Here is a 27,786-nt window from a genome sequence, read left to right on the forward strand (position 1 = left end):
AATCATATTTTTTCTCTTCTCTGTGGGGTTTTATTCAGCTTGTACTGGTGTAACTGTAATCATAGGTGAAGCTCATTGGACTTTATATGTATTCCATTTATCATTCATCCTAGGTACCGAAGTGACACAGCACCACACAAAAGCCCCTCATGTCTTTATATCTTGGGAAATTGGGAAATCGGTGGAGCGATTTATTGAAATATGTGCAAAGTATTTAAGGCAAAAACAGACTATCTTGAATGTCTTGATCTTGAAGGTCAATATTTGACATTTTTGATATTTTTGCCATTTTTACATGACCACCTTTATTCTTTAGCACAGTCTGAACTGTGTTAGGCAGCTTTTTGCAGTGTTCAGGAGTAGTTCTCCAGGACTTTTGAAGGACATTGTGATTTAAAAAAAAAATCAAGATATGCTTTTCCTGCACTGGCAGCGAGTTTGGGATTCAGTTCTTCTGTATCAAGAATGGCTACCTGACAGCTGCCCTTCCATTGAGACCATTTCTGATGATGCTTTAATGGACGACTGAAAGAAAAAAAACATTTTTTGGTATTTCTACTTATGTATTACAGCTTCCAAAATCACAGCATTCTTAGATAGCTGGAAACAGGACAGAAGATCAAGTGTTTTAATGTCTTCAAGAGTTTTTTGGGGTTTTTTTTGGCAAGTTGTGCTGCTGTGTCTGCCTTTTTATGACAGGCACAACTCCCAGTACCCCCCACTGCCCATGGCCTTGAATAACAACAATAAAAGCAGAGTTTCTCTGAAAATACAAACAGTAAACTTAAAATGAGTGATGCTTGTTTCATGATGCTCCAGATGTTCTAAGCTAGTAAAAGCTTTGAACTGAAAGCAGACCAGTTCAGGACCTGAACTCTTCCCTGCTATTTTATCAGACGCTGTTTAGTATGATGTTACTGAAATATGTAAGGCCTTCACTTAAGAAGACATCGTATCAATTGGAGCATTTGTTGTTGTAAAGCCTGTAAATACCTTTGAGCACCTTTCCAGATGTGGAAGCACTATTACATACCATCAGAGATCAGGTCTTTTATGTGAGCTCTAATAACAAGTCAGATGCCTCCTTTTGAGGATGCAGTGTCCATGTTGTCCCAATAATCCTAAAATTTAATCCGTCTGACCACAGAACAGTTTTCCACTTTTTACTGACATTTGCCCCAAAGAAGAACAGCAGTGTCTCTGGATCATGTTCACATGCGCTGTTTTCTTTGCACGATACAGCTTTAACCTCTATGTGTGCATGGCATAGGCAATTGTGTTGCAGTAATATCTGTAAATGTTTCAAAGCTCATGAACTGCCTGAGGGCACAGGACTGATTTTCAGCCTAGTTGCTGTGCACAGAGATTGCTCCTGATTCTTTGAAACCTTTGACGATATTATGTGCCGTAAATGATGAGATATTTATAGGTTTCAGAATTCTGTCTTGAGGAACATTGCAATTATTTAGTAATTGTTTTTGCAAACTCTGAACATCTTTACTTCGGGTAACTCTGCCTCTCCTAATACTCAACAATGTTATTGACCTGTTGCCAATTAGCCTAATTCAGTTAAATGTTAGTTAAATAATTATACGGATGTTTCATTTTTTGCTTTTTGTTGCTGCAACTTTTTGGAAAATTGTTACTGCCATCGAATTCAAAACTTTATTAAAATTGTACATTTTTTCAGGTTGCTGGTTCCCTTAAGAACATGGCTGGATAAATTTGAGGTCAAGATCACTAACCACCATCATTTAAAATTGGAAATGTGACCACATCACACATGGGGTCACATCACTTACCTTTCACAAAATAGTGTCTGAAGTACATGCCTCCACCCACAATTAAGAATGCAGCCAGATTCATGAAAACCAGGAGAACTGTGACCCTGCTGCGACCTAACAACAAAACTGTGAACAAAAACAGGAAAATTGTGTGATGTTAAAATAATGCTGCAGAATCTCTAACGCTGGACATGATTTTTCATTTGTTTGCACTGACCTCCACCTGTGGCCCTCTGGACCTGCAGCTGCACTGTTGTCTCACCCTGTTCATGTCCAGACTTGCGGGCGGTGCAGGTGTAGTTGCCACTATCAGACAGTTGAAGATTTTTCAGAGTGAGGCTGAGGTTTCCAGTTTCCAGAGCATCAGTATTCATGGACGTTCGGCCGCTGTAATGCTGGTTTTGGTTCTGAAGGTTATCACCTTCCGGTTCACGCAGGTGAACTGTGGGTGGGTTGAGGTCGGACCGGCTCCACACAACTGCGCATTCTTTCACATTCACACTGAGAAACTTACATGGCAGCAGGACAAACTCTGCTCCCTCCTGCACCTTCACACCTGAGGCATGCTGGGAAACTGTGAGGACAGGAAGAGTTTAAACCTGAAATCATTTCCACACTTTATTATGACAGCAGGAAACTTACAGGCTGAAGTAGATACCACAGTCACAATACAGCAGTTCCAGTGATGCACACCGGCTGATTTCATGAAATCATGTTGATTCAGTGTTTTTTTTATTTGTTTAGATAAGTAAGGACATTATTCCTGAGACATGACCAAAGTGGCTGCTGTTTCATAACTGTGACAGCATGTGGCAGTTGAGACCTCACCTTGTTTATGAATGCACACAAACCTGTCTGACTGTCTGTGTCTCTGTGTGTCTCTGCAAGTGTGATATTAATGGAGCTTGAATCGTGAGGACAGAGGCAGATTTTCTTACCGTGCAGGAGGATCACAAACACCACCAGGGTCTTCATCTTTCTGTAAAAACAGCAAATAGCTAAAAGTTTTCCTTCAGTCTGCTTCTGCCTGAGGAAATCAGCAGTAAATCCACAGACATAATCCACCTGCTCCTCACCTTACACGAACACACCTTCAGTTTTTTTCATTCAGGAAGAGGAAACACTTGTTCAGAGGGAGGAAGGGACTGTTCACGTACCTCTAGCCAGTAAAGACGACGACACAAGAAACAGAAGAAGCATTCAGTCAAAAGAAAAGAAACTAACAGTCAGAATCAGTTTAGTAAGTCTGTAAGCAAAACTTTTAATCATCACAGACTAAAGTGAAATATTATCTCTTCGTTTCCTCGTGTACTTCCACATATGATAAATGTGAGTACAGAACATAATAATAATAATAATAATAATAATGATGATATTAATATTAATATTAATCATAATATTAACATTAATATTAATATTAATCATAATCATCATCATCATAATCATCATCATCATCATCATAGTTTTATTGCTGTCTACCAGCAGCAGCTTCACAGCCCACCAGGGGGCCCACACACTGTTATTTACAGACTACATGAAAGGCTGGTGGTGAAATGTGAGTATATTCAGTGACAGACAGAAGCTGAGCAGGTAACACTTTCTAATGAAAACATAATAACCAATGCTGGTTATTTATATAATATAACTAATTCAACTTTGTACTGCTCATAAAACCAAGAGTACAGGTTTAAAATACTTACCCAAACAGCAGCCGTCACTATAAAGTTAAGAAAATACAGATGCGAGCAACAGTTAACTTTATAATAATAATAGCTAACTTCAATTCAGCAATAAACAATATTATTATTATCATTAGAAAAGAACAGGAGTGATGTACTGGTAACACAGTGTAAGAGGAACAGTATTTGGAATATTAGTAGTTAATAATTATATTTTAGTCAAGGCCAAGTATTACCCTTCCACATCTAACAGTGATGATATATTAGTTTAGGATTAACAAATATTGTAGTTTGTATTCTTTATTTGCATTTTAGAGGTTTAAATAACAATATTTATTCAGTTTTCTGTGGAAAAGGCAAAGAGGGAAGTGCACATCTCGTTCAGTAACTCTAAAAGAATATGTTTCCTCTGTGTTGCTGTGAAAATCACTCATTCAGTTCAGCAGCGCAGCGTGCCAAGCTGATGATGTTAAGAGGGAAGTAGTGAAGGTGATGATGTCGCTCTGCTGTCAGTCATCATCCCGACAACATGAAGACTTCATCTGCTCCTCTGTGAGTCACTGAAATCTGATCTTTTTCATCGATTCATTGATAGCAGCTCTAATGAACACTCTTGGATGCTCTCACTCACTGACTGCATGTTTTAGGTGAGAGGATCCGTTCACTCTTCTTCTGTTGTATCACAGGTTTCATCTGAGAGCAGTCTGTGACGTTTGATTGGAGCCAGGAAGAAATATTATTGGCTTATAATGAATATCACAAGTTTATTTTATTTTAGAAGTTCCAGACCTTCTGCAGTTTATTCTGGAGTAATGCATTAATAACGTCCACCATGTAATCTGGACTGTCATAATAAATTGAGGCCTCATGCCCAGTTAGTGTCTGTAACATGAAGTCAGATGACCTCTTTTCATCAAACATGCAGGGTCAGGAAACCACAGCTGCTGGCTGCATGTGCCACAGATTCTTCTGCCTGTTTTATAATCTTCACTTCCTCTATTAGAAGCACATTTTCCACAGTGAGTCAAACCAAAGAAATGGAGACTGTTTTTGGTAAAATCAGGTTTCTTTTTGCATGTTTGGTTATTTTTCTGGTGCTGAGTTCTAAAAAGCAGCAAAGTGCAATTTAGCCCTAAACTTGTAAATAAAAACCACTTTAAGAGATTTTGATGCTCAATCATTCAGGTAAGTCTCCAAAAGTTGATTCTGTTCATCTGCACGTAGCGTTTTCAGTCAGAGAAACGTTTCATCATCAGGTGACTTCTTCAGTCTCAGCTGACTGCAGGTTTCAATCTTATAAACAGTACATTTGTACAATGACTGAAACCAGCCTACTGAAGGAACAATGGGCTGTGAGGTCAGTTCCTTAATCTTAATTATGCAAATTCTCATGACCATTGATCAACAACCACTGACCAAAGTACCATTCACAAAGAGTTGGGGAATGGCAACAACATTAACATTTTTCCATCAAGGGTAGGTACACAGTTTTGCTAAAGCAGAAAGACTATCATGAGAATATTTTGTCCCTGCTCAGTGATGAAAATGCTTATGAGCCCCTGACCTCATACCACAGGCTATACCAAGGGGAACCTACACCAACTCTGTGTGGCTTACTGAAGATACATAAACAACCTCATAAACAACCTGACCTCAGCCTCAGCAACAGGACCACTCTCAGCACCGACCAAGAGTGTTTGAACTGTGTCTTCATTCCACCTACTTCACATACAAGGGTCAGTCCTACAGGCAGAAACATGGGTGTGCCATGGGCTCCCAGTTTCACCCATCGTGGCCAATTTGTACATGGAAGAAGTGGAAAAGAGGGCTTTGCTATCCTACCCTGGAACACTAATAATAATGGATTGGATTTATATAGCGCTTTTCAAGGCACCCAAAGCGCTTTACAATGCCAATTATTCATTCACTCTCACATTCACACACTGGTGGAGGCAGCTACAGTTGTAGCCACAGCTGCCCTGGGGCAGACTGACAGAAGCGAGGCTGCCATATCGCGCCATTGGCCCTCAGCTATGTGGATGACACCTGGGTGAAAATCAAAGGCCAACCGCTGCCTAAGCGAAAACCTGTAGTGATCCCACATGTGTCAGGAGTATCGGAGTAGCTGAGACGCATTTTTTCTAAACACCACATCTCTGTGGCTCTGTTAAAGAGCTCCTCAATACACTACTTGTACTTCAGCTTGGCCTCTTTGATGACCAGAGTCACTGTGCCCCTTTGTAAGCCTGTAAGCCCCCAAATTTGAGACAGTGGTGACAACAGACCAGAAAAAGTAGCTGCATATATCATTCATTAGCTCCCAAACTGATGGGTTATGGACTGAAACAGTGAGGGTTACCGTGAACATGACTCATGCAGTTTATTAGGGAAGCGGCTCAGCCTCGCTCTGCACAAGCAGTGTCACAAGCTGATGGTGTTAACAGGGAAGTGGTGAAGCTGAAGGTGTCACTCTGCTGTCAATCGTCTGACAACATGAAGACTTCAGGTGTGTCTCTGCTCCTCGGTGAGTCAAACACTGAAAAACTTTTCATGCTTACTTTCAGTCATATATTCATTTATCACCGCTTCATCACACAATAAAGTGGGAAAACACATTTTCAGCAGGAGGAAGCTTTTGCTGAGGGTGGATGGATCCCCAAATGAAGTTTGTTGGCTCTGCTTAAAGTTTGTTTTATTTAGGAGAGAGGAAGAGTTCGCTCTTTTTCTGTTGTCTGTCTTCTAGTAGGGCTAAAGTAATTTAATTAAAAGTCATTGAAAATAGACGGTGATGCAGCTCACACTTTAACTCATCTAATGAAATAAATTCTTTCACACAAGTGTGAAGCAGGAAAGTGTGCTTACATCATGACTGGATACAAATGAGTTCTAAGCAGAAAAACTTACAAAGTTGTGATCCATCATGTAATTTGGACTGACTCAGAGTTAGAGCTTCATGTTAAGTTCACTGTCTGAAACATGATGACTTAAGGAGAAGTCGGGCAACCTCGTTTCTTCGAACATCGACGTTCATTCAGGAAACCACAGCTGCTAGTTGCACTCACCACACGTTTGTCTCTTCACTTCCTTTAATAAGAGCAAATTTTCCATTATAAACACAGAGTCTAACAAAAGACTGGAGACTGTTTTGGTCATTTTCCTCAGAGTTTTGTTTTGTTGTTTTTCTGGTGATGAGCTTCAAACAGCAGCAGATTGAGACTCAAATAGATCCTAATAAAATCAGTGAAGCGGTTTGTCCAGGCTATTCATTCAACTGCTCATGTCATCCATCAGGGAGTTACTTTAATATCATTACATTGTTTGCTTTAAGTAAATGTGGAAATTGAATATGAATTCATTTTGTTTTTCTTTTCTTTTTTATTTCTTAATACCTAACTGCTGTACCTGTACTGCCCATATCTCTGTAGATATACTGTATAGCCACTCAAAACTGATGTTCAGATAAGAGGGTGGGAGCCGCCTGTTTTCTCTCTCCACTATAATTCCTGACAATTTTATTAGTTTGGGCGACCTTTACATGTAGGTTGTTGGGATCACAGCAGAGATAGAATAGAGGGGACATGGTGTTTGTTAAATGTCCGAATGGCCCAGGTGGAAGAAGCTGTTAGTGAATCTGGAGATGTGGGACCTGAGGTACCAACATACAACACTGTAAAAAATGACAGAAGGTCTTCAAAAGCGCTCCCTGGACTCCAAATGACCTCAGCAACTGCGTTTTCTAAGGACAGCGCTAGCAAACATTCTCCACTTGCGAGTGAAAAAGAAAAAACACCACTTCCCTTTCTTATTCATGTTAAAGTGTACCATGTCCACCAATCAAAAAAATGATATGGCAACATGTGGCGTTTGGTTGTGAAGAGGGAGAAGTTTTAGGAGTGACACCAATGAGAGAGAGAGAGAAAGAGAGAGAGAGCAAGTTTTCACATGTAAGAGATTAGTGATGTTTACTGTGTTTGGAGGCTGTAGTTAGTGTGTTATGTAGTTATTGTTTTTTTGTGAGTTATACTAGTGAATGTAACAGATGCTCCTGCTGTCAGACCTTGTGGTGTTCTCCTTTGTTTTATAGTGGACAGAACCTATTTTTTGGTAGTTGGATGAATACTTTGTGTGCCTTCTTATTTGATGCAACACACCTGATTGTTCTGTAAATAGTTTGAAATGATTGTGTAAAAACATCTGAGGCCTTGGCTGCATTTTGGGGTAAATAGCAACATTTTACTTTGTTGTTTGCATCATTTTTAAAAATGTATAATTTCTATTTGCATTTCAAGTTATAAAAGGTATTCATTAAACATGTTTATGTTTTTTTTTTCTTTAACTGTTTTCTACTTGGATTATACAAGAGGTTGAAGATACTATTACATACTGAGAGAACTCCACACCGGGTGTAGGCTTGCTTGACTAAGAAACTATTTGAGGCAATTTTGTGGAGTTTGAGGTTAGACTCAAAGGATGCACATGTGTGCTTAAGCCGATCGATGGCTGCAGACGCTGTGGGAAGTGAAATCAGCCCGTCATCGATGCAGAAGTGTCTCTCGACAAAGTATTTTGTGTCTGCTCCAAAGTTCATCTCGCCTTCCCAGGTGGCTCGTCATAGGTAATAGATGGTTACTACTGGTGACAGGCTATTACCAAAAATATGCACCCAGGCGTGGTCTTCCTGCACTTTGTCACATGGGTAGAAGTAATCAACAAATTTTGATTCGTTTTTATTCTTATGAGCACGAGAAAGGGGGGCGGGGGGGGGGGGGGGGGGGCAGGTACACAGTCACTAAAGATGAATAGCACAGCATTTAGTTGAATAGACGTTAAAAGAGAAGGTGTTTCAACAGCTGTTGTCTACACCCTTGACACAGGAGAACAGAAGACTTCACCACCAGTTGACCTTCCCGCCAACTGGGTGTCACCAACTTTCTCACAAGACCTGACTGTGACCTACATAGACAGCCAGCTGAGTGTGCAGCTTTGAAATATAACATCCAGAGTCTATGTGACAAATGGCTAAACAAGTGCCATCATAGCAGGGTGAAGGGTGAACATGGTAACAAAGAAGATGCTCTCCCAGGCCTATTACTGCCTTCTGGTCATAATGTCCACTCTCTTTCAGTGACCTCTCACCTTTAATATCCTATGACCTTCATTGACCTCTGACTTTCAGTGACCTCTGACCTCCTGTTGCAGGTGTGTGTGTGCTGCTGCTGTCTGCACTGACTGTTTGTGCAGGTGAGTAGATGAAGTGCACCATGGTCCAGGACAAACACTGTAAACACTGATAGAAACTGTCCGTCTGTCCTCCAGTCTCTCTGACCGTCAGTCCAAACCTTCAGCAGTTCTTCACAGCAGCCTCAGTGTCTCTGAGATGTGAAGGTCAGCTGGGCTCTGATGGATGGACGGTGAAGAGGGACACAGGAAGTGGGACTCAGTCATGTGGAGCAGGTGGGCGGGGCTTCGGGAGGATAAATGGTTCATCCTGTTTGTTTAATGAGTTCAAGCCAGTCAGTGGAGTTTACTGGTGTGAAGGTGAAGCTGGAGAGAAGAGTGAAGAAGTCAACATCACTGTATCAGGTAATGAAGTCGTTCATTTCATCATCAGACTAACAGCACACTGTTCTACCACCTCTACATCACATTGTGTGTCTTTTCTTCAGATAAATATTTGATCCTGGAGATTCCTGCACTTCCTGTGAGGACAGGAAGTGATGTCACTCTACGCTGTAAGAAGAAAACTGGTGGCACAGTCGCAGCTTATTTCTACTTTAATGGACGTCTTGTTAGACCTAAATCAGAGCACATAATCACAATTAACGTGCAGCAGTCTGATGAAGGTCTCTACTGGTGTTCTACTAATGAGTTTGGATCATCTCCTCAGAGCTTTCTGAGGGTCAGAGGTCAGATCACTGACATCACTTCCTGTTTAAAGCCAATCTGCTGAGCTGATGATAAACTGACTGAATCAGCTTCCTCATCTCCCCTGCAGGTCCTTCAACCACAGCCTTGTTTACAACAACAAAAGAAGCAACAACAACCATAACGTCACTCACAAACACTCATATCTCCTGCTCTTCTACCCTTCTTTCTCCTCCTCCTTCTCCCTCTCCCCCCTCATTCTTTGTATTCCCAATTGTAGCTGCTATAGGTTTTCTGGTGCTATTGGTGCTGGTTCTGTTTGTACTTCATCTTCTGTGGAAGAAACACACAGGTATGGCGTCTGTCTCAAATTTTCATCCAAAGTCATCATCTTGGGCACATCAAGACAGCCTCATCAGCGTTTCTATTTTTTGAACACTGATTAGAAAGTAGATTCAGACTAAAACACCACAGACACAAATACTAGAATTCTTTCAGATCACTTCATCTTTGCAGGGAGATACCAGTCAGCTCCAGTAAATGATGTCACCTATGCTGAGGTCACCAGTAGAGCGTGGACCAATAAGACTCCAGCCATCGAACCTGAAGTACTTTACTCCAGTCTGCGGACAAACACTGCAGGTACACATTCACCTGTGTTCTAGCAAGGGACATCAATGAGAGATAAACCCAAAAGTAGTTTTCATTGGGCTATGATTGGTGTTTGATGTGAGTAAATTCAGGTTTGTGTGTATGACACAGTGTAACAGGCGCTGTCGGCCTGAACTGAAGATTAAAAATAATCTGAGCGGATTTGGTTTGTTTTTAATCCAGATGTATCTTTTCAAAGATAAAGCGGAGAAGCACTCGTTGGACAGTTTAATAAAATACTGTACAAACCACCAAAGCAACAAAATTAGGAAAATAACAATCAGTACAAGGTGAGAATGTACTGCTCTCATTCTGACTCTAATCTGAGGAGCAAAAAGACATTATTTAAAGACAGGCAGTGAGTGGGCTGAACTAACGAGGGCAGGGTGATGCTTCCACAGTTTAGGCTACAGCTGAAAAAGCCCAGTCAGCTCTCACTTTGAGTCAAGTTTTTGGGACTAGCAAGAGAAGCTAGTTCAGTGACCATATTATTTCTTTTATTGCCATGTAAATCTGAGGGTTATATATTAGAGGTGGGAATCACCATACATCCCACGATACGATATTATCACGATACTTAACGCACGATACGATATTATTGCAATTTTTTAAAATATTTTGCGATATTCCGATTCTGTACATAAAGGTAAACTTTATCAATATTCATTTTATCTAATATCAAAGTGTCACACTCAGTCTTTCTCTCATTTCAGTTTTATTGTTGACAAACTGAACGGTTTGTATTACAGTCTAGTCCAACTTAACTGAACGCAACCATCTGGTACAATTATAGCTATTCTGAACTATGCAGTTTATGAAAACTATGCAGCCCCTTCAGCAACTGAAGAATTTGAAAGTAAATTAAAACAAAATATAATTTTACATTAAATAAAAAAGTTTTAAACTTAATCAAAATAAAACATGTCTTCAATTAAAATAAGTAAACTGTGAAGGAATGTCAGGATCCTTGCTCAGAAAAAGGATCAACATGCTCTCAAGTCAGAAAACAAAAAACTTTTTTGTAACAAAATATCGATTTCTGCTGTCCCTGTATCGATACATTATTAGCAAACAAAATATCACGATACTACACAGTATCGATTTTTTTCCCCCACCCCTATTATATACATTAGTAGCAGTAATCAGATGTAAAAGCACATAAATAGTGAAGTCACTTGAGTCAGTAGTTCATATTTCCCGGAGTCAAGCGTTCATTCACCCACATCAAAACAGGTGCTGCTTGTGTGGTTAACTGCTGAGAGAAGCTGAAGTCTCTGTGATGGAGCTTCTTTGTTGAGATCAGTGGGAAATGATCAAAGGTAAAACACATAAACCATGAAGTGTTTTATGTGTTTAAGTTCAGTCTAGCAGCTATTTGAATGTTGTGGACTCTGTAGAGGTAAACAGTGTCTGAGAGTACAGAGAGTACATGTCAGCAGATAGCGGTGCTGAGATACAGGACTGAACAAAGGAAGAAGTAAAGTTACCACGTAGCAAAAGATGTTCTTAACTTTGTTTGTTGTCTTCATGTGTTTATGTGTTTAGACTAGTGTTTAAAGTGAAACAAAATGATAACGAGATATTCATGAAGCCCCTCACAAAGTCTTCATAAGAATTAAGATTTTTCTGCAGGATTATTATTAAATGAAAATAATATATATTTGAATTCAGTTCAGCAGTCAAACAGGTTTGATGGGAAATCCAAGTTCAGTGAGTTGTAAATAAAACCCGGATATTCAGTCACTCATTGGCATATTCTTGTCTTGATGATGTCATCCCAAAAACATCCTTTAGCACACATGACCAATGCTGACATCATCACTCAGACCCCTGAGAACACAAGTAGGGAGTCTGCACCTATATGACTCATGTCCCAGTGTTATTACATGCTGAACTGTCGGGGCGACCGTGGTTCAGTGAATTGGGAAGCTCATTTGTAATTGGAAGGTTGCCGGTTCGATCCCCCCTGCTATCTCTGTCCTGGTTGTTGTGTCCTTGGGCAAGACACTTTACCCTACTACCTACTGGTGTTAGTCAGATGGGACGATATGGCAGCCCCGGTTCTGTCAGTCTGCCCCAGGACAGCTGTGGCTACAACTGTAGCTGCCTCCACCAGTGTGTGAATGTGAGAGTGAATGAATAGTGGCATTGCAAAGTGCCTTGAAAAGTGCTTTCCATCATTAACTTTTTTTCTCTTTAAGCTTCAGTTTAAAAATTAGGTTTAAAGTTTCATATATTTGTTACATACATATACATTTTAATTAGGTTTTAAAGTTGGTAGGACAATAAATGCCTCACCCTTCTAGTGACCTGCCCCATGACTGCACACTCAACTGTCCCATTTTTACAGAAGCTAAAGGAACCACAGACACCACAGAAGAAGTGTAAACAGGAAGCTGAGGACAGACCTGCAGACAATCCTGTGGACAGCCTCACTCTTTCAGTCACCGTGGGAACATTTACAGGCAGTCATCAGCTTTCTCCTTTCTTCATTCACTCACATTCATTCACACAGTGATGTCATTGTGGGAGCAAGTGGGGAAGATGTCCTGTTTCCTGTTCCTCCTGAGGAACCAGGATTGACGAGGAACTAAAGAAATCAACCTGCTGCTGGTTTGAGTCTTTGCAGCTTGAACTCTGACAAAGGTCTTCTGCGAGGTGAAGAGTCGTCACTTTCAGGAGCTGCTTCCATCATTTCAAACGGATCAATACTCTGAACTTATGAACACTCGTGTTTGACACAGAGTGTCCTGTGATGGTCCTGTATTCCAGGTGTCTCTTGAGCTCAGGTTCCCTTATTTGTCAGAGTCTTCATTATTTATATTTGTTATTCTCTATTTCGTGTTGTTCATGTTGATTTTCCTCATGTCCAGTCTTTGCCAGCCTCTTCTCTGTGTTTTGTTATTCTGTCAGTCTCCCCGCTCACGTACCTGCGTTTGTCTGTTTTCTCTGTGTTCTGTCTCATTGTGTTTGTAATCCCATCCCTGTATTTTCTCCCTCCATGTTCATCTCTCTGCATTTTTACTCCTTTGTCTCCTCAGTCAGTCATGTCTCAGTGTGTTTATTCTTCTGCGTCTAGTTCACATATATTAGTCCTGGTCTCTGTGGTTGTACTTCCTGTTTTATTTTGATAGTTTTTCATCCTGTGTGTGTTGTGCTCAGTTTTGCTTCCTCTTTCTCTTTAGTAATTAGTTCCAGTTGTGTTCCCAAATTTTGTCCATCCTCTCATTATCCTGTGTGAGTATTTAGGTCCTCAGTCTTCCTCGTGCCTGTTTTGCTGTGTTCTTCTGTGAGTTCTATGCTTCCTTTGTAGTTTCCTGTTTATATTCTTATATTTTTTTGTATTTCTTTCTGAGTATCTTCTAACATTAATAAAGCTGCCCCTTTTAGCCGACCCCTTTGTTTCCAAGTCCTGCATTTGGGTCTTTTTTCTGCCTGCCATACAGCTGTTCATGACAGGCATAGAAAACGATTTTGCGCCTGGAAGTAATAAATGCATGAACTTATTTTTCAGCACCACTCTGAGACAGGATATTTTTAATTTTAGAGATGTTGCTCAAATGGAAGAAAGTAGTCCTACATATTTGTTTAATATGTGCATTAAAGGGCATAACATGGTCAAAAATTACTGGTTTCATCTCAAAGTTATTTACATATGAGCATCACACTTTACCTGAAATACACAAAGAATCACGCAATAATAGAAAACAGTTTCAAACCTGCAGGATTAAACTGATGAAAGTTTGTTTTTACCATGATTTAAATTTGTCTCATAAACGTCCAAAACCTGCTGAAGGTTCAGAACTGAATCTAATGCAGTGAAGTCGAGCATGTAGTGAGACTGAGTCAGTGAAGCTTCAGTTAGAGTCTGTAACATGACGACTGAACATGAAGGCAGACGACCTCTTTTCATCAAACAGGAAACCACAGCTGCTGGTCTGTTATGTAGACGATGTTTCCTCTATTAAGAGCTAATTTTCCACTGTGGACAGAGTCAATAATCGTCCTGTGTCTCTCAGAGTTTCATTGTTTTGTTTTCAGATCTAAATGTTGCCATCAGTCACTGTCAGTTTGGGCACCGAACCTTAACCACGCATGTCAAAAATAAATCTACATCAGTAATGCATAAACAGCAAACCAGCAGGATCTCTCTGTGCACTGTGAACACTGACTGAGGCTCATGTGATGCAGTGGGTTGTCTTCTAAATGTGTCTTCTTGTCTGCATGCTGAAGTAGTCTTGGGCAAGATACTGAACCCCAAATTTCTTCTGACGCCTCCATCCAAACGTGAGTGTTTGATAAAGGTGCTTAGAAAGCACTGTGTGAATAGCTGCGTCTTGAGTGCTCAGCTGGATTAGAGCTTTTTGGATTGAACCCTCTGATTTAATCTAAAATAATACTCTGTGTTATTTTGTTAGGCCAACATGAAAGACAAATAATTATCTTCAAAAAACTTGTTGGAGAATTAAAATTGTAAGAAATGGAAATCAGATCTCTCAGCTACATCTGTATGAGGTACTATGGGAACGTGTGATTTCAGGCTGTAGATAACAGATTTCTAGCTGGATGAAACCTAAACAAAACCATGTAACTCTACAGACGTGAGGTGGGCTTGTCCAGGATTTGAACCCGGGACCTCTCGCACCCTAAGCAAGAATCATACCCCTAGACCAACATGAACATCTTCGCCAACTTCTTTTCTGAAAGTCACACATCAGAGCACGTAGCTGAAGCTGAATATATGAGACATTGTCTTGAAAGCTGCCAGTCAAAAGTCTGGAAACACATCGCCATGGTTTTTCCACATTGTGGACACAAACAGTTTCAGGACATCAGCTCACAGCAACGGTCATTTTAAAGAACTTGCCTCATTCAACCAGACAAGCACTTTTTCTATGCTTTAGTGCTTTCTAGCTAAGATATGCTAACATTCATTCTTTGCACCAGAGAGCAACTTGGGGTGTCAATCTGCCAACTCAGGAGGTAAAGCAGATCATTTCCCAGTTGGAAAATTGATGAGATCATTTCCTGGATGCTCCAGTCTGCATATCCATGGACAAGTCATCTTTTCATTTCCAGTCAATTTTATTCATATAGCGACCAATCACAATAACGGTCACCTCAAGGAGCTTTATATTGTAAGGTAGACCCTACAGAGAAAAACCAAACAATCATTATGATCACCTGACCAGACCATATTTCACTGGCTTCTCTAAATGTTGTTCAGCAAACTTGCTCTTCATACCTGCTGATTCCAGGTTTTTCTGTAGCACCTTGGCTCTTCAACAACTCTTCTGATCATTATTATATATGGTGAAATGATGTTCTTTCCACCTCTGGATTAAGAACCCAACAGTGCTCACTAGAACCTTCAGTAGTTTAGAACCAATGCCATCAGTATGTTTTGCAACAACACGGTTGTGAAGGTTTTGAGACAGCTCACTGGTTTTACCCATCATGAGATGTTTCTTTTGTGACACAGATTTTTATAGGTCATCAGTTGGGACTGAACCTGCTAATATTAATTTGTAAGAACTGTCAGGATTGCTTTCAATTACTGATAAATTTCAATTGCCATGAATCATGATTTCCTATGTCTCATTGCACCTTCCCTTTCTTCACATGTTCCTTTTGTTTTTCTCTGTGTTATTTCTCATTATTACACGTTAACCCCTGACCTGAACTTCCAAAGGTGAGTGATAAAACATTAATTGAATTACAATATTATACAAAGAACAGAAGTAAATACAAAATGCAGTTTCTAAATAAATGTGTTTATTATTAAGTGGAAAAAACCCAAACCTAGATGAACATGTCAGAAAAAGCTATTGCCCCCTGAATTTAATAAATAACTGCAACCAAGTATTTGTAACAACCAGCAATAAATCTTTAACAGCACTCTGGAGGATTTTCAGCCCACTAACTGTTGCAGAATTGTTGTAATTTAGCCACATTGCTGGGTTTTCAAGCATGAACCACCTTTTTAAGGTCATGTCACTGGATATAAATCAGATTCAGGTAAGAACTTTGACTTATTTGTGTGTTTTGCATAATTCTCCTGCTGCAGAAACCAAGTGCACTTCAGTTTCAGGTCAGATGAGAACGGATGGCCAGATAGTCTCCTAAAGAATTGTTTCTTTAAGAGGGCCAGATTAATGGTTCAGTTTAGGACAGCAAGTCTTCCAGGTCCTGAGGCAGCAAAACAGCCTCAGACTATCACACTATCACCACCATATTTTACTGTTAGTATGAGCTTCCTTTTCTGAAATGCAGTGTGTAATGAGACACACTCATGAGTCCAGAGTTTTTTCCCAAAAGTCTTGCAACTCTGCCATGCAGGCTGTGTGCTCCAGTCCCTTTCTTAAAGTGTAATAATGAGAAAGGGACTTTGCTTTTAACTTGAACTAAAAGCTGATCCTAAACTAAGCAGCGATGTCAAACTGATTGATCAGCCATCAGAGGAGCCTGATCCATGGAGCTGCTTCTGTTCCTGATGTCCCCTGTTTGATCCTGGACCTGAACTCTCCCTGCAGAGGAGACACAAGACAGTCAGAGACACACAAACAACCAGAGACAAATTTATATTTTCATACTGACCTTTGACCTTTAATAGCACTGTGGTCTCTCTTGAAATGCTTTTTTCTTTGCTGCTGACATTACAGCTGTATTCTCCACTGTCTCTCTCTGTGGGGTATTTCAGGGTCAGACTGAGGTCTCCAGTTTTCAGCAGGTCTTCATTCATCGCCGTTCGGTCTCTGTAAACCTGGTCCTGTTTGTCAGGCTGGTCAGAGCTGTTCATATACATGTGAACCAACACTGATGGTACAGGGTCAATGCGTCTCCATACAACTGTAGCATCTTCAGGCAGGTTTTGTGTGGTTCTGAAGGGCAGCTGGATAGACTCCACCCCCTCCTCCACCTCCATCACACAGTCTGAGAGGACAACAAACACAACATGAGCTGTACAGACAGCAGTGAATCTAGAAAACACCTTAAAAAGCTTCTTTATAGATGCTGCAGTCCGATATTTACATTTAATTATGGTTATTGTTATTTTATAAACAAATACATTGTAACAAATATTTCATAGGTATTTGCACTGACTCATCACTCTCAGCAGAACTGTTTTCTTTCTCTTGATCCCTTTCCCCTCAACTCTGCAGATGTACTTCCCAGTGTCTCTGTCTGTGGGGCGTTTCAGGGTCAGACTGAGGTCACCAGTTTTAAGTGAGTCGTCTCTCATTTTCTTTCGCTCTCTGTAAAACTGGTCTCCTGCATCAGGCTGGTCAGAGCCGGTGTGATATTTGTGAACCGTCATCGGTGGTTCGGGTTCATAGCGCCACCACTCCACTTCAGCATCTTCAGGCAGGTTTTCTGTGGTTGTGAAGGGCAGCTGGACAGACTCCGCCCCCTCCTCCACCTCCACCTGACAGACTGAGAGGACAACAAACACAACATGACACAGCAGCAGTTTTATTCAATGATTCCAAAGAGAACCTTAATATTCAATTTTAGGCTCAAACTATGATATTTGTCTTTGCTTGTGTTGATTTCCTAAAGATGAAATATACTACACTAATTTAATTCAGAATTAATGTATTTTATTGGTTGTTCTTCATTTCTTTTGAATTGTTGCCTTCAGTCCACTTTAGTAGGATTTGAGTGGGACTGCTCACAAAGAAAGAATGAGTCTCTAATTTTTTATGGTAGTTTAATTTTAATAAAGGGAGAGAAATTATCACCTCGCCTCTGTCAGTGCGCCCCAGGCCAGCTGTGGCTACACTGTAGCTGCCATCATCAGTGTGTGAATGTGTGTGTGAATGGGTGGATGACTGAATGTAGTGTAAAGCGCTTTGGAGTCTTTAGGGACTAAGTAAAGCGCTATACAAATACAGACCATATACCATTTATGAACAAAAAATCCAAAAAAGAAAGATTACATAAAAAGTGTAAATTCATCTGTATATCATTGAATGAAACACATATTTGGACCCTTAAACTTACCCAAAACTACAATCTGTGTGTTCATGTAACACACAGATTGCAATCTATTTTGGTAACTAGTTACAAGAAAGTGGAGCATATAATGACAAGATGACAAGTAATGACTTTATTGGATCTTACACCAGTTTGCCAAGAGCACTTCGCTCTCGCTCTGCAGGCCTACTTGTTGTTCCTAGAGTGTTTAAAAGTAGAATGGGGGGCAGAGCCTTCAGTTTTCAGGCTCCTCTTCTGTGGAACCAGCTTCCAGTTTGGATTCGGGAGACAGACACTATCTCTACTTTTAAGATTAGGCTTCGAACTTCCCTTTTTGCTAAAGCATATAGTTAGGGCTGGACCAGGTGACCCTGAATCCTCCCGTAGTTATGCTGCAATAGGTGTAGTCTGCCGGGGATTCCCTAGAGTGTGACCAATTTGGTCCTAGAACTGAAGAAGCTTCTCGGATGAGAGGTGAAACATCTTGAAGCAACTTAAAGAAGTCCAGATGTTTTTTCTTTCCACACTCCTTAGACTACGATGACCTGGATCACTGAGAAACTTCACAGACAAGATCCAAACTACAACTCACATTTGATAAATGTCATCAATAATTCCACTTTTAAAAAGAACCTCCTCTTCCTGAATCGCTACCTTATCGTGGTGGAGGGATTTGTGTGTCCCAGGGATCCCAGGGGCTATGTTGTCTGGGGGCTTTTGCCCCCTTGTAGGGTATCCCATGGCAAATTGGTCCTGGGTGAGGGACCAGACAAAGATCGATTCAGAAGACCCTTATGAAGAGAACATCGAGGAAACAGTTTACCCTGCCCGGGATAGGGTTACCGGGGCCCCGTCCTGGAGCCAGGTCCGGGGAGGGTGCCCGACGGCGAGCGTCTGGTGACCGGGCCTTATTCCATGGGGCCCGGCCGGGCAAAGCCCGAAGAGGAGACATGGGCCCATCCTCCTGCGGGCCCACCACCCGCAGGAGGCGCCATAAGGGTCGGGTGCATTGTGTGCCGGGTGGCGGCCAGGAGCGGAGGCCCTGGCGGACTGATCCCCGGCTGCCAAGACTGGCATTAGGGACATGGAATGTCACCTCTCTGGTGGGGAAGGAGCCTGAGTTAGTGCGTGAGGTTGAGAGGTACCGGCTAGATATAGTCAGGCTCACCTCTACGCATGGCTTGGGCTCTGGAACCAGTGTCCTGGAGAGGGGCTGGACTCTGTCTCAGTCTGGAGTTGCCCCTGGTGAGAGGCGGCGGGCTGGGGTGGGTATTCTAATATCCCCTCGGCTTGCTGCCGGTATGTTGGGGTTTTTCCCGGTGGATGAGAGGGTTTGTTCCCTGCGCCTTAGGGTTGGGGAACGGGTCCTGACTGTCATCTGCGCTTATGCGCCGAGTGGCAGTTCAGAGTACCCAGCCTTCTTAGAGTCCCTGGGGGGGTGCTGGAAGGTGCTCCACCTGGAGACTCTGTGTCCTGCTGGGAGACTTCAATGCTCACGTGGGTAACGACAGCGAGACCTGGAGGGGCGTGATTGGGAGGAACGGCCTCCTTGATCTGAACCTGAGCGGTGTTTTGTTATTGGACTTCTGTGCAAATCACAGTTTGGCCATAACGAACACCTTGTTCGAACATAAGAGGGTCCATAAGTGCACGTGGCACCAGGACGCTCTAGGCCGTAGGTTGATGATCAATTTTGTAATCGTATCACGAGACCTGCGACCATATGTTCTGGACACTTGGGTAAAGAGAGGGGCTGAGCTGTCAACTGATGACCACCTGGTGGTGAGTTGGATCAGGTGGCAGGGAAGGACGCTGGACAGACCCGGTGCACCTAAATGCGTAGTGAGGGTGTGCTGGGAACATCTAGCAGAGGCCCCAGTCCACGAAATCTTCAACGCACACCTCCGGCAGAGCTTCAACAGCATTCAGAGGGATGCTGGTCACAGTGTGTCTGCTGTGACTCAATGTCCGAATGGACCATGTTCAGCGTCTCCATTGCCGAAGCTGCTGCATTGAGCTGCGGCCGCAAGGTGGTTGGTGCCTGCCGTGGTGGTAATCCCCGAACCAAATGGTGGACACCAGAGGTGAAGGGAGCCACCAGGCTGAAGAAGGAGTCCTATCGGGCTTGGTTAGCCTGTGGGACTCTGGAGGCAGCTGACAGGTATCGACAGGCCAAGCAGAATGCGGCTCAGGCAGTGGCTGAAGCAGAAACTCGGGTGTGGGAGGAGTTTGGAGAGGCCATGGAAAAAGACTTTCGGACTGCCTCGAAGAGATTCTGGCAAACCGTCAGGTGTCTCAGGAGGGGAAAGCGGTGCTCTACCTGCACTGTGTATACTGCTGGCGGAGCGCTGCTGACGTCGACTGAGAAAATTGTCAGGCGGTGGAAGGAATACTTCGAGGACCTCCTTAATCCCACTGACACGTCTTCCGAGGAGGAAGCAGAGTCTGGGGATGAGGGGAATGACCCGCCAATTTCCGGGGGTGAGGTCACTGAGGCAGTTAAACAACTCCTTGGTGGCAGAGCCCCTGGTGTTGATGAGGTCCGCCCCGAGTTCCTAAAGGCTCTGGACGTTGTAGGGCTGTCCTGGTTGACACACCTTTGCAATGTTGCGTGGAGATCAGGGGCAGTACCCGTGGACTGGCAGACCGGGGTGGTGGTCCTCATCTTTAAGAAGGGCGACCGGAGGGTGTGTTCCAACTACAGGGGGATCACACTCCTCAGCCTCCCTGGGAAAGTCTATGCCAGGGTGCTGGAAAGGAGAGTTCGTCCGCTAGTCGAACCTCGGATACAGGAGGAACAATGCGGTTTTCGTCCTGGTCGCGGAACACTGGACCAGCTCTTTATCCTCTCGAGGATACTTGAGGGTGCATGGAAGTTTGCCCAACCAGTCTACATGTGTTTTCTGGACTTAGAAAAGGCATTCGACCGTGTCCCTCGGGGTGTCCTGTGGGAGGTGTTGCGGGAGTATGGGGTGTCTGGCCCATTGCTACGGGCCATTCGATCCCTATACAACCGTTGCAAGAGCTTGGTTCGCATTGCCGGCAATAAGTCGGACTCGTTCCCGATGGGTGATGGGCTCCGCCAGGGCTGCCCTTTGTCACCGGTTCTGTTCATAATTTTTATGGACAGGATTTCTAGGCACAGCCAAGTGGCGGAGGGCTTTCACTTTGGTGGCCTCAGAATCTCATCTCTGATTTTTGCGGATGATGTGGTTCTGTCGGCTTCATCGGGTGAGGGCCTCCAGCTCGCACTGGAGCGGTTCGCAGCCGAGTGTGAAGCAGCGGGAATGAGGATCAGCACCTCCAAATCTGAGGCCATGGTTTTCAGCCGGAAAAGGGTGGAGTGGCCACTCCGGGCTGGAGATGAGTTCCTTCCACAAGTGGAGCAGTTCAAGTATCTCGGGGTCTTGTTCGCGAGCGATGGGAGAAGGGAGCCGGAGATCGACAGACGGATTGGGGCTGCGGCTGCAGTGATGCGGACGCTGCACCGGTCCGTCGTGGTGAAGAGGGAGCTGAGTGTAAAATCGAAGCTCTCAATTTACCTCAATCTATGTCCCTACCCTCACCTATGGCCACGAGCTGTGGGTACTGACCGAAAGAACGAGATCGAGATACAAGCGGCAGAAATGAGCTTCCTCCGTAGGGTGGCTGGCCTCTCTTTTAGAGATAGGGTGAGGAGTTCGGCCATCCGGGAGGGGCTCAGAGTAGAGCCGCTGCTGCTCCACATCGAAAGGAGCCAGCTGTGGTGGTTCGGGCATCTGACAAGGATGCCTCCTGGGCGCCTCCTGGGTGAGGTGTTCTGGGCATGTCCCACCGGGAGGAGGCCCCGGGCCAGACCCACGACACGCTGGAGAGAATATATCTCTCGACTGGCCTGGGAACGCCTTGGTGTTCCCCCGGATAAGCTGGAGGAGGTGGCTGGGGAGAGGGAGGTCTGGGCCTCTCTGCTTAGGCTGCTGCCCCCGCGACCCGGCCTCGGATAAAGGCGGATGAAGATGGATGGATGGATGGATGGATGGATGGATGGATGGAAAAGAACCTCTATAACTTTGCTCTGCTTCACTTCAGCAGCATCAGGTAATGTTCATATGTTGATAAATGGTTTTCTACAGTTTTTGTTCTACTGCAGAATATTTTTAAGGTTATCTGATATAAAAAGCCAGACCAGGAAAATCTCCTTCATGTTTTCCTGTGTTTTATCCTCAGTTACTTTGACACAAAGACTTCAGCTGTGATGCTCACAATTGTGATGAAGTCTCACATGTATCAGTACTGATAAATTATCAGAATTATAATATTTCTGACTGTCTGAGGCAAAATTTAATCAAATCGGGACCTCGCGAATTGGAATAAAATGGATTATAGAAATCAGTGATGATACTCAGCCCTAGTGAGCAGCCTGGGCCTGACAGAAGTGGATGTAGCTGTGGGTAATAAGGAAAGATGAAAAGAACTATTGATAACTTTTTTGTTAAGGCCTGATCCATCTGAAATTCATAGCCAGTGCTCTGACACAGCGCCATCAATCTCTGAATAATGTAAAAGCACCAGTGTATCCAGTGTGGATGGAGACTGTGGAAGGAGACTGTGGAAGGAGACTGTGGAAGGAGACTGTGGATTGAGACTGTGGAAGGAGACTGTGGAAGGAGACTGTGGATTGAGACTGTGGATGGAGACTGTGGAAGGAGACTGTGGACGGAGACTGTGGAAGGAGACTGTGGATGGAGACTGTGGATGGAGACTGTGGAAGGAGACTGTGGATGGAGACTGTGGAAGGAGACTGTGGATGGAGACTGTGGAAGGAGACTGTGGAAGGAGACTGTGGATGGAGACTGTGGATGGAGACTGTGGGCAGTGCATTTACGTGATAAATGCACTGCCCAAGTATCCCCTCTCCTCACTGCCTTTCAGCAGCATGCAACAGCAAACAGGTTGTCAGAGGAGGTCGAGATGATGAGTCCTGGTTCTGAGGTTTCTCCCTGTTAAAACTGAGTTTTTCCTCCCACTATCATCAAAGCACTTACCCATATTGGGGTCATATGATTGTTGGGTTTTTCTCTGTTTTCTCTGTATTATTGTAGGGACTACCTTATAATATAAAGTGCCTTGATGCAATTGTTGTTGTGATTTGGTGCGGCATAAATAACTGACTTCAAATGACTTAAGTGACTGAATTCAACTCTGACCTTTGACTCGAAGCCTCACTTCTCTCTTCAGCAGGATGTTTCCCTCCTTGCTGTAGAGGGTGCAGGTGTAGACATCGTTGTCTCTGTCTGTGGGGTATTTCAGGGTCAGACTGAGGTCTCCATTTTTCAGCAGGTCTTCATTCATCTTCGTTCGGTCTCTGTAAAAGTGGTCTTGTTCTTCAGGCTGGTCAGAGCCGTTCTCATACACGTGGACCTTTGTGGTCCGGATGTAAATGCAGGTCCACTCCACTTTACTGTCTTTAGGCAGGTGAAGTTTGGTTTTGCAGGGCAGCTGTACAGACTCGACCTTCTGCTCCACCTCCACCTGGGGAACTGAAAGGAGAAAAATACCACAATGAGCTGAACACAGCATCATCATCACTCAGCACATTTTGTTTGGATGAAGTGAAACATCTGCACTGAAAACATGTTTGACTGGCTGCAGCCTGAGATTTGTCCCGTTGCTCCACTGAGCAGACACAGTGTTATATTTGGTGTCCTAAATCAATTATGGAAAGAAATTTATCATCGGTGCCATCTGTCTTTATCTTCACTTACTACACCCTAAACTGGAAACGTTAATAGACCGTCATGGGAGCTTGCCTACTTAATATTTCCTTTGAATTTTCTCTCTACATGTAGATTATTATGAACTTTTGTTAAATAAGCTATTATTCTGGGCTATGCAGGCCCAGACAAAGCGTGCAGCATTTTCACAGGGGGGAAATAGAAGAAGCTCGTGTGAGTTTCCTTAAGAAAACATCTTCTCCTCAAAATCCTGGTGCTAGATTTCAGGCTGACATTGACTCAAAAACATTATCATTATAATATTTTCATTCTAAATTATTTCATAAATTTCTCTTAAACTCCTCAATTTCTTGGACTTGTGTCACATCTTTAGTTTGAGCTGATAAAAAATAATGGTTGAAAAACCTAAACTAATAGATCTTACTGTACTCATCAAGTCCTGTTCATCTCAGGGACAGATTATTAGTGTGGTCACCAAGCTCTTTAATTCATGACTCACATCTTCATCTTCTGTCTACAGCACTCACCTCTGACATAGAGCTTCACTTGTTTCTTCTTTAGGATTTTCTCCTCCCTGTCATAGACGGTGCAGGTGTAGGTGAGTGCGTCTCTGTTTGTCGGGTATTTCAGAGTCAGACTGAGGTCCACAGCTATCTGCAGGTTTTTCCTCATCATTGTTCGATTTCTGTAAAACCAGTGCTGTTTTTTAAGGTGGTCAGAACCATTTTTAAGCACGTGGACTATCCTGTTGGAGCTGTCAGTCCACTCTACAGTTACATCTTCACGTCGGTAACCTGTGGTTATAAAGGGCAGCTGAACAGACTCCACCCCTGAATCCACATCCACCTGTGGGACTGTGAAGTAAGAAAAAACAAATAATGATTTGTGCACGCAGTCTGTCAAAGCTCCCATGTTTGACATGTAAAATATATGAGTGGAGCAAAGAGTAATTCAATTAGTATTCTAGACAAATAGCTGCCATTTGTCCTCAGGAAGGCTCCTAAATGAGAGAGAGGAGCCTGTTAATAACATGAAACATGGGGATACATGGTTTGTGTTTTATTGAAAGAAAGGAGACAATTAAAACAACCTATTAACATAACTAATAGATTAAGAAGAAGTAAAAACACTCCAAATCAAGTCAAGTAAAACAAATCAGAGGTTTAGGAATGATTCAGATTATTCACAATGCAAACACGTCACATACACAACATACCTTCCTTAAAATAGCTTCTGAAGTAAACTCCAACACCCACGATGACAGCTGCAACTACAGCCAGGACACCCAGAGCCACTGGGACACTGATGGGAACTTATAACACAATGAAAACATGAAAATTACATGATGTTAATATAAAATGATTAACACTCTGTGACACTCCATGCAATTTTGAATCTCTTTGCACTGACCTCCACCTTTGACCCGCTGAACCTGCAGTTCAACTCTTGACTGACCCAGTTCTACTCCAAACTTACGGACGGTGCAGGTGTAGCTGCCGCTGTCAGACAGCTGAAGCTTTGTCAGAGTCAGAGTGAGGGCTCCAGTTTCCAGAGCGTCAGGATTCATGGACGTTCGGCCGCTGAACTGCTCATTTTGGTTCTGAAGGTCATCGCCTTCTCGTCGACGCAGGTGCACTGTGGAGGGATTGAGGTCATAGCGACTCCACACAGCTGTGGATTCTTTTTCTTTAAAAGTGGGAAACTCACAGGGCAGGAGAACAAACTCCGCCCCCTCTAGTACCTCCACACCTGAGGCACACTGGGAAACTGAGGAGACAGACAAAGACAAAGACCTTATTGATCCCACACAGGGGAAACTCAGCATAAGTGGCAGGAAGAACATGTGAATTCAAAATGTATTTGAAAACCATAAAAATATAAAAAGTAAATAATAAAAGGATTCTGTGCAACTATATGCAAAAAACTACAACAAGGTGTTTTATGTGTACATAAAGTGCAGACAGTGATAGTTATACACACATATTTATAAACAGTGTTTATCCTGTTTATAATGTTACAGCCTGGCTTCTGTCGGGATGAAGGACCTGTGATAGCGCTCCATCCACACGCTCCATCCACAGTCTCCATCCACATTCTCCTTCCACAGTCTCCATCCACATTCTCCTTCCACAGTCTCCATCCACAGTCTCCTTCCACAGTCTCCATCCACAGTCTCCTTCCACACGCTCCATCCACATTCTCCTTCCACAGTCTCCATCCACATTCTCCTTCCACAGTCTCCATCCACATTCTCCATCCACATTCTCCTTCCACAGTCTCCATCCACAGTCTTCTTCCACAGTCTCCATCCACATTCTCCTTCCACAATCTCCATCCACAATCTCCATCCACAGTCTCCTTCCACAGTCTCCATCCACAGTCTCCATCCACAGTCTCCTTCCACAGTCTCCATCCACAGTCTCCTTCCACACGCTCCATCCACATTCTCCTTCCACAGTCTCCATCCACAGTCTTCTTCCACAGTCTCCATCAACAGTCTCCTTCCACAGTCTCCATCCACAGTCTCCATCAACAGTCTCCATCCACAGTCTCCTTCCACAATCTCCTTCCACAGTCTCCGTCCACAGTCTCCATCCACAGTCTCATGCAGGGATGAGAGATGTTGTGCATAATAGCCCACCCACCTCTTCTATGGGGTCTAGGGGACTGTCCAGGACAGAGCCGGCCCTCTTCACCAGGCTATTTAGCCGTTACCTGCCCCTCTCTCTGCTGCCGCCTCCACAGCAGAGCTCTGGATAAAAGATTTCAGACATCCTCAGTAATGTCCTGCAGACTTCAGCCTGTCAGCACAGTCGACTTTGGTCCTCCTGGTGCCGAGTTTGAGTGTTTTCTGAGCAGTCCAGGTTATCGTTAAGGTGAACACCCAGTAGCTTGTACGTGGTGACCACCTCCATGACCAAACTTTGGATGAGGTGTGGTTTGCTTGGGAGGTTGACCACCACCTGCTCCGTCTGATCATTTGCCTCAGATACACATCCAAGGATGGCTGTATCAACGGATTCAGTTTATCTGCCCACCAGTGACAGACGGGGATTCTTCATGCTCAAAGACTATTTCCAAGATGTTTGGTGACTGAGAACATTCATTTTAATGGATGAAAGTCTGAATGGCAGCGATGCTGCTTCTACACATTCTCTCTACCAGTCCTTTTACAATGAATTTGTGTGCTTGGTCCCTGATGAACCATGTATAACACCTGTATTCAAATATATAACGGCTGCATGAACAGCTAAACAGTGAAACCGTTTGTGTCTTCTGTGTGGGTGATGTAATGAAGTGTCTCCATGGTAATGAAAGTCTGAGGTCTCTTTAAAGGTGTTTTTTTTTAAGTTATTTAAATGTAGTGTTTAAAATGCTGGACGGCTTACAAGTGTTCAAGTTTACAAGAGAGGTTTCTGTCTATAATAATACCGTGTGTGTGTGTGTGTGTGTGTGTGTGTGTGTGTGTGTGTGTGTGTGTGTACCTTTTGCTGTTTTTATATTTTGTCTGTCATCTCTCCCCCTTGCCTGTGTTTTTTTACCCACTGACTGTCTTACTGTTCATAACTCAGGCCTGAATTACAGCTGGACTTTAGATTTTACTCAGTTTCAGTGTGTTTGTGTTTGAGTACAGTCATTGTTTGAAAAAATGAGAGGACTAGAGTTCAGTTTTGTCCCATTTACATACTTCTTATGGTAAAAGTCTGGTGCAAACATACACTTGGTCTTAAAACAAAAAACAATTCTCTCTTTTGGCTTTAACTATGCGAGAATAACCTGCGGCATTTGAGAACTTATCTTCCTGATCAACATGCACAAACCTGTCTGACTGTGTGCGTGTGTGTGCTTGTGTAAATATGTGTGTGTGTCATAAGTCTAAAGGAAGCTTTTCTTACCGTACAGGAGGATCACAAACAAATCCAAAATCTTCATGTTGCTATACATAGAGTAGACATCTACAAAGTTAATCTTCAACCTGAACCGACTAAGAGATTAAATAATCCTGCCAAGAAGCCAAAGGTGTTTTCTGGCTGCTCTCCATGTCACACATCACACCTGCGGATTGCTTTCATTCAGGAAGAGGAAACACTTTTTTAAAAGCAGGAGGAGGAGGAG

At 43.1% G+C, this 27,786-nt stretch overlaps 3 protein-coding genes across 5 annotated transcripts in view; 1 reads left to right on the top strand and 2 right to left on the bottom strand.

Annotated features, from left to right (window-relative positions):
- LOC102782520 (butyrophilin-like protein 2) overlaps positions 1–2,759 on the bottom strand; it is a 64,328-nt gene extending 61,569 nt beyond the window's left edge. The window contains exons 1-3 of one of the 2 annotated variants that reach the window (XM_087838560.1): positions 2,723–2,759; positions 2,002–2,358; positions 1,803–1,898 (exon numbers count right to left, since the gene is read on the bottom strand). In XM_087838560.1, coding sequence (XP_087694686.1) covers positions 1,803–1,898; positions 2,002–2,358; positions 2,723–2,759 — 490 coding nt within the window. Of the gene's footprint in view, positions 1–1,802; positions 1,911–2,001; positions 2,359–2,722 lie in introns of both variants that reach the window. The other variant, XM_087838559.1, reaches the window with a different exon arrangement.
- A 3,197-nt stretch (positions 2,760–5,956) lies between these two features.
- Positions 5,957–11,844, top strand: LOC148103134 (uncharacterized). The gene is made up of 7 exons (XM_087838070.1): positions 5,957–5,987; positions 8,663–8,704; positions 8,780–9,046; positions 9,130–9,369; positions 9,459–9,680; positions 9,845–9,970; positions 11,774–11,844. The coding sequence occupies exons 1-7, from the start codon at positions 5,957–5,959 to the stop codon at positions 11,842–11,844; spliced, it is 999 nt and encodes a 332-aa protein (XP_087694196.1).
- A 4,570-nt stretch (positions 11,845–16,414) lies between these two features.
- LOC148103135 (uncharacterized) lies at positions 16,415–27,724 on the bottom strand. Of its 2 annotated transcripts, none has more exons than XM_087838556.1 (8): positions 27,567–27,724; positions 25,081–25,437; positions 24,887–24,982; positions 24,198–24,524; positions 23,143–23,475; positions 17,084–17,413; positions 16,577–16,912; positions 16,415–16,506 (listed from the first exon to the last, which is right to left on the bottom strand). In XM_087838556.1, the coding sequence occupies exons 1-8, from the start codon at positions 27,613–27,615 to the stop codon at positions 16,415–16,417; spliced, it is 1,920 nt and encodes a 639-aa protein (XP_087694682.1). In that variant the 5' UTR covers positions 27,616–27,724. The 2 variants fall into 2 exon arrangements, with proteins under 2 accessions (XP_087694682.1, XP_087694683.1); XM_087838557.1 differs by having other exon boundaries at positions 24,887–24,972; positions 25,077–25,437.
- Between the last annotated feature and the right edge of the window lie 62 nt (positions 27,725–27,786).

Source organism: Neolamprologus brichardi, chromosome 3 (assembly GCF_056152115.1).
Source record: "Neolamprologus brichardi isolate AB-2024 chromosome 3, ASM5615211v1, whole genome shotgun sequence".
Lineage (NCBI taxonomy): Eukaryota > Metazoa > Chordata > Actinopteri > Cichliformes > Cichlidae > Neolamprologus > Neolamprologus brichardi.